General features: G+C 48.0%; 1 protein-coding gene across 1 annotated transcript; it reads left to right on the plus strand.

Annotated features, from left to right (window-relative positions):
* The first annotated feature begins 1,391 nt into the window (after positions 1–1,391).
* On the plus strand, positions 1,392–9,844 carry Ces3 (carboxylesterase 3). Its single transcript, XM_032888078.1, is given in 17 exon segments — positions 1,392–1,569; positions 2,779–2,811; positions 2,814–2,933; positions 2,936–2,981; positions 3,089–3,184; positions 3,186–3,213; positions 3,371–3,504; positions 4,142–4,224; positions 4,227–4,296; positions 4,402–4,504; positions 4,916–5,005; positions 5,101–5,238; positions 6,915–6,995; positions 7,718–7,865; positions 8,976–9,125; positions 9,246–9,321; positions 9,410–9,844. Coding segments are annotated over 17 exon segments (1,680 nt in total). The 5' UTR covers positions 1,392–1,478; the 3' UTR covers positions 9,603–9,844.
* The last annotated feature ends 5,340 nt before the right edge of the window (positions 9,845–15,184 follow it).

Consider the following 15,184-nt stretch of genomic DNA (forward strand, 5'->3'; position numbering starts at 1 on the left):
GTGTAAAGGAGGAGAGGGGCAGTCTTGCTGATCCCGGCCCACAGCTCACTGCTCCAAAACCCCCTGGGAGAGAGAGTTCGCCACCCGGACAGGTGGGCACTCCTGAGACTGCAGAGCGGGAGAGACCACCAATACTGCCCACCCCTGCCCACATCCCTGGCCCAAGAGGAAACTGTATATGGCTTCTGGGAAACAGAAGATAGGGGCACTTGAACAGCAGATCCTCTGCAGTCCAGAAACGGCCTGGAACTGAAGGGAACTGGTCAACAGTTCTCTGCACCCAAATCCTGTGGGAGGGAGAGCTAAACCTTCAGAGAGGCAGACATGCCTGAGAAGCCAGAAGAGACTACACTCTGCCCACATTTCTGACTCCAGAGGAAAACACCTAACGCCATCTGGGACCCTGGTGCACGGGGGCTCCGGCAAAAGGCGGTGCAGACCCTCCTGGTTGCTGCCCTCACCTAGAGCTCAAAAGCAGCCCCCAACGAGCAACTTGAGCCGCGGGACCACAGGTAAGACCAACTTTTCTGCTCCAAGTGACCTTGAACTCATTTTGTAGCCCAGCATGACCTTGAACTTCTTTACTGTCAGAGGCAGGATTGCTCTCCTCCACGCTCCTGCAGGAGCTTCCTTTCTTGACCTCATCTGATCTTGCTGATTAGGTGGAGGGAAACTTCTAGAAGAAAGTATAAGAAGAGGAAGAAACCACAGTAGCAGATGGTCTTCGTTTTGCTGAAGAGAAAAGAGAAGATGGGGCAAAGAACAGTTTGGGAAGTATGGCATAGTTTTGTTGGTGCTAGGGATTGACCCCGAGGCCTCGCACATGTGAGGCAAGCCTATTACCACTGAGCTATAGCCCCAGATCTGAACAGGATGCTGCTTAGATGAGGGTGGGTTTGCAGCTGGTGGGAAAGGACAGTAGAAGTTGGAGGTGCAGATAATCCAGGGAAGGTAGAAGGGGACTTGGGGCTGGTGTCCATGGACAGATTGCAAATGTAGGCTAGGATGAGGCAAACAGGGATGATAGTGTAAGAAATTCTGTAAGAATTCTGTGAGAAACAACACACTTGTTTACTAACGCTAATTTTGATTATTTGACCTTGAGCAAGGGTGCTCAAAATTTTCTGCTCAAACATGGAGGAGCCTGCCTGTACAACATTCAAGATGTGAATGGAATAGGAACATGGGAGAAGAGTCTGGCTGATATGCAGTTCAGCCACTGCAATTGTAAGAGTGCAGCACCACACCAGGCAAGAGCTGGGAATCATCCACAGGGGTGGGGATGTGGGGGAGGGGCAGGTGTTAAATCTACTGGACTCTCCAAAAGGCCCTGTACTGGGAGCAGGCAGAGCACAGCATACTTAATTCCATAGCTGGTCACCATCCAGTCGGGACAGACCAGGTTAATTTTCACAAGATAAGAGTCACTATAAGGTCAAGTCCTCTCCAGCTTTCCACAGCTTCTTCCATAGTTGGTTATGACAAATATGGGGACAACGGTACGAGCTGGGTCCAGTGTCCTACTCTGGGTGATCTATCTGTTCCTGGTATTTCCTACCACAGTCACTGGTAAGATATACTTCCTGAACCTGTGAAGTGGGGGCTTCTGACTCTGTAGGAAACCTGAGAAAAGGGGAAGGGGGCAGGAGTGAGGCAGTAAGAGTGAACAGCCTTCTCTGAGAAGGTACCCGATATAGAAGAATGCAGACACAGTATATCCTGACTGAGCAGGGTCCTTACTATCTGTATGATCTATGGAAGAGGGGGTATTTATTTACTTTCTAGAGACTGAACCAGGCCCTTAACGTACAAACCACTGAGTTATATCCTCAGTCTTACCTTCCTGTTTTAACTGGACACATGGCTTATTTTAATCAGTCATAGTAAAATCAACAAGCGCGTCATAAACCAACCCTCCTTACAGATCACTGAAAAACTGGGGGTACAAATCACCCCTATGAGACCATACAGGGGAGCCACGTATAAATAATGGGAAACTGGGTGAGACTTCTTGTTCTTCTTCTTCTTCTTCTTCTTCTTCTTCTTCTTCTTCTTCTTCTTCTTCTTCTTCTTCTTCTTCTTCTTCTTCTTCTTCTTCTTCTTCTTCTTTTCTCTTCTTTTTTCCTCCTCCTCCCTTTTCTCCTTCTCCTCCTCCTTCTCCTTCTCTTCCTTCTTCTCCTTCTTCTTCTCCTCCTCCTCTTCCTCCTCCTTCTTCTCCTTCTTCTTCTTCTTCTTGCTTTCACAAGTAGGCAAGAATAAGCAATGCAGTCTAAGCAGATTTAAAATAACCAGACTTCAGATGTCAAAGCACCTTGACACAGAAAGTAACAAGGGTGGCTATCACACCTTATTTAACATGTAAGTGAGGTTCAAACTGGCAGCAGGTTTGATTCAATCTAGAGACTGTGGCACAAGGTAAGGAAGAGGAAGTCAGGGACAATTGTGGAGAGAGATGTGTGCTAGTCACACACTTGTAATTCCAGCACTGAGCAGGTAGAGGCAGGAGGATCAAGGATCAGGAATTAAAGTCCAGCCTCCTCTACCTAGCACTTTCAAGACCAGACTGAACCTATCTCAAAAACAAACAAATAATAATCATGAAGGTAACCACTTGCTGGAGAGCTCAGCCATGATGCTGGACAGAAAGTATTCAGAATAGAACCCCACAAATAGACACTGGAGAAGCCAGTCTTCCTTCATTCTAAAAGTCCATCTTTGCATCCATCCCCTCGTAGAGGCTTGTAAACTCACCCAATGACCCCTCTCTCCTGATCTCAGGACCCAAAGTCCCTCAGCCTGAAGTGGATACCCCCTGGGTCATGTTCAAGGCCAGCAGGTAGGTGTGAAGAATACAGAGCACGTGGTAAATGTCTTCCTGGGCATTCCGTTTGCTCAGGCACCACTAGGACTGCTTCGGTTCTCAGTTCCACTCCCACACAGCCCTGGGAAGGTGTGAGAGTTGCCAACACCAATCTCCCGATGTGAGTACCCCTGCAGGAGGTGGGCAAGTGGGCAGGGTGGTGGCAATCTCTGGATACCAGGGTGTGTGGAACTGATGGCTAAACCCGGGATTTCCCCTTGGCTGCAGGTGTCTGCAGGATGTAGAGAGAATAAACAGCAGCAGATTCACCCCCAACGAAAAGCACCTAATCTTCCCTATTTCTGAGGACTGCCTGATCCTCAACTGAGATCACTGCAGGGACCAAAAGGCTGGTATGGAGTCCAGAAGACCCCATCCAACTCTACCATGCCAAATGACCTTCTCCACTCCTGTTTTCTAAACACTCCAGAAGTCTTTAAAATACCCTGGGCTACAAGGTGGAAGGGTAAAGCCAGAAGTGGAGCCACGAATTCAGAGCCATTTTTATAGGTCATGGTATGGATCCATGGGGAATCTCTGGAAGTTGGCTCCGCCACCGCTCAGGACGGATCAGCCCTGGCTGCCTATGGGGGTGTGGTAGTTGTCACTGTCCAGTATCACCTTAGGATCGTTGGCTTCCTCAGGTGAGATGGCCAGCCTGGAAAGGACATCGCAGACCTGAGGAAGGTCTTCTCATGAGGACCTAAGGGTAGAGGAGTTGGGGAAGTCGCTCAGACAGTAAAGTTTGCTAGCCACACACACACACACACACACACACACACACACACAGGAGGAGAGAGAGAGAGAGAGAGAGAGAGAGAGAGAGAGAGAGAGAGAGAGAGAAAGGGAGGGAGGGGGAGAAGATGGATGGTGGGAGTGAGGGGGAGGAAGGGAGGAAAGGAGAGGAGAGGGGGAGGGAATATATCCCCACTCTCCGTGATAGAATGGGGCCCAACCAAAAACCAAACCTAAATATTGAACTTGAGCAAAGGGTGTTAGTCTCTGGGCTGGGACTAGACTCCTAGCAGAAGATGGGGGACAAAGAGCAACAAACTCTTAACCATCTAAGGAGCCAACTCGGACTGGTTGTCCTGCTACATCTGCCCACATCACATACTGGGAAAACAGGTGCCACTGGTGACTCACAGCCAAGCCAGGACTGGGAAGCAGAAAAGTGTCCCATGTCCTGGTGATTGACTCAGAGCAAAAGAGCAGAGTGTGAGGGGAAAAGAATGTCCTGGAAGCTATCCTAAGCTAATCAGTGCCTCTCCCTGCCCCTAGCACTGGGGATAAGCACATGCCAAGCAACAGGGGGTTCCTGGATGTGGTGGCTGCTCTGTGCTGGATCCAGGGGAACATAGCCCCCTTGGGGGTGAACCCAACTGTGTCACTGTCTTCGGTAATTCTGCTGGTGGCTCTATCGTCTCATCCCTGGTGAGTTACTACAGAGAAGTGGCAGTCATGGTTAGATCTGAGAGGGCTTCTATGGTCCCAGACCTCCTAGCTCCTCTGCCTTCTAACATCTGTCCTCTCTGCTCTCCCCTGTCTCCAATGTTTGCTGGGCTCTCCCACAGAGCCATATCCCAGAGTGGGGTTATCACCACCAGGATGATGAAAGAGATGAACACATAGCCTTAAGCTCGGGTCTGCCTTTCCTTCACCCTCTTATCCTAAGTATGTCTCCACATGCCACCCTGTGCTAACCATTGGATCAGGTGTGGAGAGGAGGGAGTAACCACTAGGGAGTCACTGATAAGCTCAGAGACAATTGACTAGTGCAATCCAGGAGGAAGGCAGTCAGACATGGCTTTCTCAAGGAGGACACCCCTTGAGTGGGTTTTCTCTAGTCTTTCCCTTCCCTGTCAGACATGGCCATGCATGGTCTTATAAGTTCCTCAAACTATTCCTGAACTAGAAAAGGCCATAGTTCTCAGACAGATGAAGAGGACACAGGAAAGGAATAAGCCTCTTGGGTTGGTAGCAGGTCTCTACAGCTAATCTTGGACCCAGACAGTGGCATCACAGCTCAATCAGTGTTCTTCTGACTGTCCCCAGAACTTTGCCAATTCTGTGGCCTGTAGTTCCGGATCCCCAGCTGAGCTGGTACAGTGTTTGCTGCAGAAGGAAGGAAAGGATCTTATACAGGTATGTCTCCTGTTGGGGGATGATGACAGTGGCTCAGAACCATCCTGTTTAGTTCCTATGGAATCGATAGACTTGTGTCTTACTCTTTCCTGCAGAAAAATGTGAACGTTTCCTATATCATTAATGACTCCTTCCCACAAAGGCCAGAGAAGATCCTCACAGATCGGCAACTCCCCACTGTGCCCTACCTCCTGGGAGTCACCAACCATGAGTTTGGCTGGCTCATACTCAGGGTGAGTGACCTTTGGTGCCTGTGCCCTTCAAGACCCTGCCCAGGTGGCCTTCTCTCTACCATCACCACAGCAGCCATGGCCTGAGCACTCTGGTCATTCCCATTTTGGGAGGTGTGAAAGCCAAAGATCAAAGCCATTAAGCCTCATTTTCACCAAGCCAATGTTTCTGTGTTGAAGATCCAGCTTTTGCCAAGGTGTGTTCCAGGAATTGCTAACCCGTAGTTCATTCTTGGTGGTGCTTAGTTAGTAGAAACTGCTCTAAGCAACTGGGGAGGGTGACTCTATGCCTAAGTGGCTCCTCAGTGCTGTATTCTTGGGCACCTTGCTTCATCCACTATTTTCACTTATCTACCCATCTTCAGAGAAACTTTTCTCTCCCTCCCACGATGCTGAAGACCAAACAGAGGTCCTCCTGAATGCCAGCCAAGTACTCTGCCCCCAGGCCTGCCCCTGAGCCCATCACTTGTTTTCAATGTGGTTCTTCACTTTGTAGTTTGAGCGACTGCTCATAAGGGCCCCTCGAGTTCACAGTGATGCCATACTGTCAGAAAAGAAACAAGAAAAAAAGAAAGAAAGAAACAAACAAACAAACAAAAAGAAAGAAACTTCTTGTTTCCACATTCCCCGGTTTAAAATCAGTCCACCATAAGAATCAGCTTTTCTGCACCAGGACTTGGACATACATGCACTCAGTCTCACGATAATCCTAGAGGGCAGGTCATTGTTGTTTGTCATTGAAACTGAGGCACAAGAAGTTAAAGTAGCTTTCATGAACCCAGTAAGTGGTAGACCTTGCATTGACCTCAAGGACTCAGACATCAGGTGCCATTAAAGTTGCATCGCCTGAGCCAGGCACCGAATGCTCCCGTGGTCCACTCAGGTAGCAGAGGTAGGAAAATCTCAAGTCTGAGACCAGCCTGCGCTACCCCATGAGCTCTTATCTCAAAAACAAAAGGACTTGTAACATATAAAGTCAACACTTGATTCGATTTCCTGAAGTCTTTGTTTGTAGTCTAGCTACCTTAAAATTCACTGTGTAGCCCAGACTGGCTTCAAACTTGAAGCCATCCTCCCACCTCAAGTGCTGGGATTACATGAACCAACATGTGATGCTTTTATCTACAGCCTATGAGGTTCTGAAATGAACCCTGGGGGACCTGAGCTCCATCCCCAGCACATTTGTAAAAAAGCCAGGTGCAGTGCTGGATGCCTATAACCACAGTGACTCCTGGAGCTCACTGTTCATCCAGTCTAGCCAAACTGACCAGCTCCAGGTTCTGTAAGAGACCTAGCTCACAAAATAATGTGGCAAGAGATTGAAAAAAATCAACCAGTATCAACTTCTGACCTACATATACACATGTGCGCAAAACATGACACATACATGTGCACACAAACACACATATGCACACAAACACACATATACACAGATACAAAAGAAGAAATATATTGAATAAATATTATCCTCCTTGGTGGCACTGCTAATAGCCTCTGACAGTTTTCAACACCACTGCCCTAGGCAACCTCTATTCTCAGCAATCAGAAGTCTCTCCATTGTGGATTTGACTACCCGTGGCTCTATCCTCTATCAAGGGTTTGTGGACACTGGCCTAGGAACGTCCTCCTGCTCAAGCCTGAGGGTGAAGAACAGTGACGGAGCTATACTATCCCCACAGATCTGGAATATCCTGGATAAGTTGGAACATTTGAGCCCGGAGGACCTATTAGATATTTCAAGGCCTTTCTTGGCCCTTATGGTAAGGCAATGAGGGAGGCTGGGATAGCAGTCTTTGATCCACTCCCAACACTGCTTACTGGTCACTAAATCTCCTGGCCCAAGTCTTAATTCCATGAAAACTAAAGAGACCAGGAGTGGTGACTCCGGATTATCATCCCAGCATTCAAGAAGCTGAGGAGGGGAAATTACAGATCCCAGCCCTGCTCATTTGTGCAGTTCCCCTAATCCCTCCGAGCCCACATCAAGTGGAGATGATGCTTCCTGCTCACCTGAGATCTCCTAGAGAGACAGGACACTGCATACGAAGAGCTGCCCAGATACCCAGGCAGCACCGATGTCTGCTCTCTTCTTTGGAAACCCCGGAACCTCTCTGTCATACAACGTCATTGCTGCTCTCTGGAACTGTGTGGCACCCCCACTCAGTGCTTCTTCCTGGTTAATTCCCACCTGGCACCTGCTTCCTGAACCACACTCTGTGCTGCAGACTTCACATAGGCTTCCAAACATCCTAGGAGGCAGACACTGACTTGCACTGCAATTCAAACAATGGCCATGGGGCTACTCTGAGCTTATCCTACCTTGATAAGACCCTATTAATAAAACATCCAGGGAGGCAGGGAGATGGATGGCTACCCCTCCCCCCAAGTGTGAACCCCAGGATGTGAAAGAATCTGTAGTGGAGGGAGGGGGGATCTGTGGGAGGTCTGTCAAAGCTGTGTGGTCTGACCTCTCTCACTCCAGGAAGTGCCCCCTGAGATCAGGCCCACTGTCATAGATCAATACCTAGACAATGGCTCAGATGAATCAGCTACAAAGTATGCCTTCCAGGAATTGCTGGGTGATATCACACTCATCATTCCTATCTTGAACTTCTCAAAATACCTTCAAGGTAGGTCAGCCCCTTGCTGCCTGCCCTGCCTTCCCTGTACCATCACGGGTGACATAGCTACCGATAGGTACAGAGTCCCTGTGGTGCCTTACATCCCACACACTTTAGCCACCTTCGAGCCCTTCTTTCCTTGGAATGTAGGGGGTGGTACCTTGGGCAGAATACTGTGTGGGTGAAACAAAAGTTGAGAGAGCTAAAGTGACATAAAAGGTCAAGCAGCGGGGTTGGGGATTTAGCTCAGCGGTAGAGCGCTTGCCTAGCGAGCGCAAGGCCCTGGGTTCGGTCCCCAGCTCCGAAAAAAAAAAAAAGAAAAAAAAAAAAAAAAAAAAGGTCAAGCAGCAGAGCCCATTACTAACTTGTTCTCCGAGATTTATTCCACTGGTGGTGGGCAATTCAGTACTACTCCTGGGAGAAGTCTTGCTTCCCCCGAGGCTGATACTGTATCATAACAGGCCTAAATTCTTCACCTTGTGGCTTCAGGCAAGATGCAGAGGACCTCCCTGGGCCTCACGTTCATCGTTTGTAAAGTGGGAACATAGGGAATGTTAATCTAAAGCAGTGGTGTGACCACTGCTAACCTGCGTGACCATTTAATACAGCTCTCCATGGTGTGGTGACCCTCCTTTTCCCAAAATATCATAAAATTATTTGGTTGCTACTTCACAACTATAATTTTGCTATTGTTAGGCATCGTAATGTAAATATCTGATATGCACAATCTCTGATATGTGACCCAAAGGTGTCTTGGCCCACAGTTTGGGAACTGCTGTTCTAAAGATCATCCTGAGTGTGAAACAAACAATACAGCACACAGAGCTGTGTTCAGTCAGGCCAGGTGTGGTGACTTTCATCCCAGCTCCTAGGAAGTAGAGACAGTTGGATCAGGAGTTCAAGGCCATCTTTGGCTATATACTAGGTTCGAGGACTGCCTCGGCTATATGAGATTTTGCCTTTAAAGCAACAACATTCACCAAGCAATCTCAGCAATGCTTGCCCCGCATCTCCAGTCTGTACCATTCTTATGATGACAATTTATGCCATTACCAACTTGTGCTGCTGATGGCTTGATTGAGCTGTGGGCACCTAACATGAATCCTGCCTTCTCTGTAGATGCTGGGTGCCCTGTTCTCTTGTATGAGTTCCAGCATACACCCAATTCTTTTGCGAAGTTCAAGTCAGCCTGGGTGAAGGCTGACCATGCATCTGAGAATTCCTTTGTTTTTGGAGGTCCTTTCCTCATTGAAGAGAGCTCCCTCCTGGGTAAGGACAAACAGACATCTCATCACTAGGCTACCACGCTCCAATAGGTCTTTTGGGAACAGAGGTCTCCAGTCAGTTTTATGGACCATTGGGCATGGTCCAAGCCTCACATGACACCAGCCTTCCCAGAGGCCACAGATGAAGAGAAGCAGCTGAGCCTAACCATGATGGCCCAGTGGAGCCAGTTACACACAGGGTGAGTAGGTTACACGGGCCTATCGGCAGTATTGGCATTACCCAGAGCCTAGATCAGCCTTTGGTTCTCCTTTATTCCTTCCATCCAGGAACCCCAATGGCAAGGAGCTACCTCCTTGGCCCCAATTAAACCAGTTAGAACAATACTTGGAGGTTGGTCTAGAACCACAGACTGGGGTGAAGCTAAAGAAGGGTCGGCTACAGTTCTGGACAGAGACACTGCCCAGAAAAATTCAAGAATGGCACCGGCAGCAGAGGAGAAGGAAACTGGAGGAGCTCTGAGGTCAGACCTACCTGGACCTTCCTGACTGGGGCCAACCCAAGAATGGCAGAGTCCCAGCAGGGCGACTGCAACTTCTTTCTTTTTCTTCCCAAAGACCAGTATGGTAGACTACTGAATGTTACCACCATGGTTCCTACTTCCAGGTCCTTGTACAAGCTCCTGCTTCTTCCTAAACCCTTGCTGTATGATAAAGTCCAGCACATTAATCAAACTCTTCTGAGGATCTACCCTCCTGAGAAACCTCTGCCTTCCCTAAGTTGCATGCACCCATTAGAACCCAATCTATCACGAGCTCACACTGTCCACATCTGAGTCTATGTCCCTCCCAGAGAAGGTCCCTGAAAAATGAAAATAAACAACCACAGCAAGATTAGGCAGAACCTAGGGGCAAGAAGTGACAGGCAGAATCTATGACTCATGGGTCTGTGGATTCTAGATTTGAACCCAGACCCTTCGGGCATCAAAATAATGTTCCATCCCCCACAATGTACACCCTGGCCTGCAAGGTGACCTCCAAAGGCAGAGTTCTGGTCAGGTGGAAATATGACACAGGGGACCCTAGATTAGAACAAACCTTACCACCTAGAGGTCTCCAGCCAGGACCTTCTCTCTGCTGACTGGTCTTAGCTTCTGCACAAACCAGAACAGAATCCAGCGAGATCACCCTCACCAGACACAGTCTTTACCTTCAGGGCCTGGTCTCCAGGCTTATAGACCAAAGTCAGGAGCTCCTCCCTCATCTCCCAATAGCAGATAGCAACCACAGCAAAGCTCTGCATGGCCCCCATGGGACTCACCAGGACACCGTAGTGAAAACCCATGGGACCCATCAGGACAAAGTGTTTGGTGACTGGTTCAACAGCTAGCACAGCCCCTTCAGCACCCACTCAGACCCCAGGTTTGCAGAGTAGCTTACGTACTTTTTAAGAAGCAGTATATCATTCCCTTACAACAGCTTACTGGTGGGATCTTGACTGGCAGTCATCAGACATGGTGACTATTGAGGCCCAGAGGTAAGGAGAAAGGAAGACTGGGAACGACATTCACAAAGGAGCTGCTCTGGGAACAAGAGGGTCTAATGTGAGATGGTTTCTTGCCCCTGTGCTGAGGGCATACCACGCCTGCATTGATGCTGCTAACCCCTGAGGTCCCTGGAGAGAATTGAGAAAACTGTGTCTAGTGAGGCCTCAGATGCTGTGTAGCAACACCTCAAGGAGGAATAATTATGGCTCGAAGTTTCCCTGGGATTCTATGTCCCTTGCCTTTACGTTTTCTTTCCCCAGGCCACTATCCCTGAGTCTCTGAAAATCCCTCCCTTGCTGGCCAGGGTGTCATAGCATACCAATGTCCTTGTTCCAAGGCCCCAGCTGTCCTGTAAAACGACGGATAGAAGGAGTAGCTTCAGATGAGGGAACTTTTGGATTATGGAGCCTCCTGTGGCAAGGTGGCAGAACGGGTTATGTGTCTGTGTGATGTGGACACCAGGAGGTGCAAGACTGCTCCCCAAGACAAGAAGCAGACATATGCTTGCACTGCAGACACACATCCTAATAGGCTTAGCACCAGATTGGCTCAGTCTCAGACACACACACTCACGGACAGGTTTTTCAGTATGAGTGCACCATTTACTGATGTTTATTTCTGGGCAAGTTTCATTTTGCCTTGAATTGAGGTTGTTTTTGAGACAGGGTTTCCCTGTGTAGCCCTAGCTGCCCCTGGAACTCACTCTGTAGAACAGACTGGCCTCTAACTCAGAGATCCACCTGCCTCTTCCCCCAGCACCCCTACCCTACCAAGTGCTGGTATTAAAGGCATACACCACCACTGCCTAGCTGGTTTTCGTTTTTGTTTGAGTTTTTGCAGCAGCATAAGTAAGCAAGTCCTCTGCTTGATACTTAGGCCAATCTTTTGTAGTCTTTTTAGTTGCTCGGTTATTTCATCTGTAATGTGACGTCATTTCTGTCCTGTCTTCCACGAGCATTTGAAAGATGGCTGTCCATAAAGCACCTAGATCAGACCCAGCAAAAGTTCAGCAAAGATTTCCCCTGGCCTCCATATGGGCACACATTCCAGGAACCTCTAATTTACAGTTAAAGATTAGTGAACTGGGGCAGTTAGAGTTGTCACAATTTTAGCATGTGTAGTATGGGCGTCTTTTACCAAGAAATAATTTGGAGCTTGTAACAGCCCAGAAGATGCCCGTGATGATGCTCTGAATGACTGGTTGATTATTCTGTGGGAGTCCGTGCTCTTCTCGGGGGTCTCAGGAGTCGCTGTGGTTCAAGCTCCTTCCCTAATCTAATTGTAGCTTCCTTGTTTACCCAAGCTCCTTCCCTAATCTGATCCCCTTGTTCACCCACCTTGGCATTTTGAGCTGCCACTTACCATCTCTATACTCATTCCTGGACCAATTTATCTAGTCCCTAAGACCACAATAAGTACAAGAAGAGCCTCTGAAAGGGACATTAATCCTGCTTCTTAGAGATAGCACCAATCTTCTCCCTTTTCCCTGCCCTGGCACTCAGGTCTCCCTTCCTACCAGTCCTCTATAGGACTTGGGTTTTCCTTGCCCTTTGGAGCCTCTTCTGAAGTGATATTGCCCCCTCATAAGGTTCTAAGCTGCCCCTTGTTGGAACATGGTCAAAAGAATGAGGTGTGGTGAACAATGCCTTGGGGAACTGAAAGAGGCTCCAGGATAAAAGGCAGAGGGCCTTTTACCTGCATTTTGTTCCCTGGATTGATTGTTCCTGGACAAACCTTTACTTTCAATTCATAAGATATGCTTATTCTTGCTGGATGTCAGAAACATAGCTATAGAACCCAATCTGGTCTGCGTGCTCTGAATCTGAATGTGGCCTTCATGCTTTCCCAGTTATAATCTATAGTAAGTGCCAGGCAATTGTATTTCAATTTGGTCTGTCCTGAGAAAGTTCTGGGAAAGCTCTGCTCTGTTAATATTTAGTATGGGCTTCCTGGCGTTTATTTACATGTTTTCCTGATCATGTTTTTCTGAACCCCATCTTCTTTGGATCATTGCTTTCTTCGTTACATTTGTGCATAAACCACACTGAAACTAAAGTAAGGTTGTCTACAGCACCAGACTGTAGCCTGCTCCATTCCGTCAAGGTCCTCAGATCCCAGGTCTAGCAGACAAGATCTATATAAGTTGGCTGAAAATCAAACCTTTCCTTGATCTTGAGGACAATGCCCAGGGCCCCAAGAACATAGTTAATAAGAGCCCTATAAACTAAGAATCAGAGATGGGAAATGACTTTCTTACAGCCCCACAGAGTGAGGACAGAGGCAGGATTTTTATTTGGAGACTTGCTGGCCTCTGACTCCTCCTAAGGTAGACTCTCCTGCTACTAGAGTCGGCATTTGGAGAATCTGACTTAGGTGGGCATCTGTGAGGAAGCAGCTGGCCAGCAAGGAATGGCCAGAGAGAGGTGCTTGAAAGGTAATGACCTCAGATAGTGGCCTTATGGCCAATAGGGAAATGACAAGGGCCATTACTGCTATCACTCTGGCACTGGTGTGCTCCCTGGCCTCCAGACCTGCTCTGTAGCCCCGGGATAGGGCAGTGCATGCAATGCTGTTTCCACAACCTCAGCACCATCAATTAGGTTTTCAGATGCAGAGGGATCTACAGAGTAAAGAACCAAGGAGAATTACTATCCAGATATCCTTCATCCTGATCCTCAGGCCCCAGGCTGCTCCCAAACAATGTGGGACCCAGAGGAGAGAAAACTGAGGTATACCACAATTCCTCTTGGATGTGCAAACAACACCTGGCCTCTGACTCAAACTGGGAAACCAGACAGCCCCCAGAGTAAGCTCAAAACAGCATGGACCATGTGATGGGTGGCCAGAATCCCACCATCCTTGGTCTAGGCCACAGGAGTTAGTGTTCAGCCTTCTTCAGGTTCACCTTCCATAGAAGAAACTCCAAGGAGTTGCCCCTTCCCCAAGGACTGAGAGATCTAACTCATAGTATGCCTAGGTATAGCCCCAGTCAGGGGCTACATGTTCCTCTGTGACCCTCAGATCATAATATTAGCCTGACTCGTCTTTTCCAGCCTCATAGACTCTCTCCCTGCCTCAGTCTTTAGGCTGTACCTGACCCATTTGTGGTTTGCCAGGCACACCTGGGTTTGGATTAAGCATGAATTGACACTCACAGGTGCCAAGATTGTGGGAAGAAGGTAATATTGTCAGGGACAGTAGATTATCCTTGAAAGTGTCTGGGAAGCCAGATGGGGTGGCACATGCCTTTATTTGCAGCACTTAGGAGGCAGTGGCAAGTGGATCTCTGTAAGTTCAAGGTCAGCCCAGTCTACACAGTGAGTTCTGGGTTAGCCAAGGTTACATAGTGAGACACTGTCTCAAAAAGAAAGAGAAGAAGAGAAAATGAAGGAGGGGAGGAGGGAAAGGAGAAGGAAAAGGAAGATGAAGAGGAGGTGGTGTTGGTGGAGGAGGAGGAGCAAGAGGAAGAAGAGGAAGAAGAGGAAGAGGAAAAGGGGGAAATGTGTCTGGCATCTCTGAAGTCTGTATCTAGACTGTCCCAGGTTGAGGTCACCTGAAAACTAGAGATGAGTAGTGGAAACACCTCAGTCTGTCCTGATTAGACCAGATAGTTCAAGCTCAGGTCCATGAGACTCCAGGTTCTGTACCAGGGTCTTTCCCGTGCATAGTCAGGTCAGTCCTTGGAAGCCAGGCTCTAGGCTGGATTCTCTGTAAGTAGAGTAGGGAAAAGTAAGACTCCCATTCTATTCAGTGAGCCTGGACAAGTTCATCCCCTATAAAAGGCGTTAAGAGCTCTGCCTTTGTCCACTAGAAGGTCCAGATAAGGTCCCTGGAAGGAGATGGGTTGGGTTTGGGGGGATATTTAGGAGTTTAGCTGTTAACAGTGCGAGGAAAGGCATCCCACATATGTTTGAGAGGGAATAGTGTTGGCCTGCCATATCTCTGTAGGTGGTGCACTCACAGTCTGAAGCTATCACCTTGAAAATCCCCTCCCTCTTGGATTCTTAGAATCCTAGAATCCCAAGTAAGTTAGACACCAGTACCCCAACTCCAGCACCTGAAAAGGCTACCCTAAACCAAAAGACACATTCTGGAAGAGGTCAGACTTGAAACTCAAAGAGAAAATAAAAAGACTCCAAATTTGAATCTTGGCTTTGTTCTTTGTGCTTTCGGTTGAAAAATACTTTTGTACTTCTGTATATTTATATGCCTGATAATGCAAGTTTTATAATTCCTTCACTCTTTCTAGCCAAGTATTGCTAGAGATTGAATTCAGATAAACTCTCTACTATGGAATTATGTCCCTGTCCCTTTCTTTTTATTTTGAGACGCTGTCTCTCTAAGTCTCTCTAAGTCTCACAAGTTGGCCCTGAACTTAACATGTAGCTCAGGTGAGTCTCAATCTGTGCTTCAGCCTCTTTAGAAGCTGGGATTACAGACCTTGAATCACCATTCCTAGTCCCAGCTTTTAATTTTTTAAAATGTGTGTCTTGATATGTAGCCCAGGTTGGCCTCAAACTCTTAATCTTCCTGACTCAACCTCTCAAGGATCAAAGGA

The sequence above is a fragment of the Rattus rattus genome, chromosome 17, assembly GCF_011064425.1.
Source record: "Rattus rattus isolate New Zealand chromosome 17, Rrattus_CSIRO_v1, whole genome shotgun sequence".
In the NCBI taxonomy this organism is placed as follows: domain Eukaryota; kingdom Metazoa; phylum Chordata; class Mammalia; order Rodentia; family Muridae; genus Rattus; species Rattus rattus.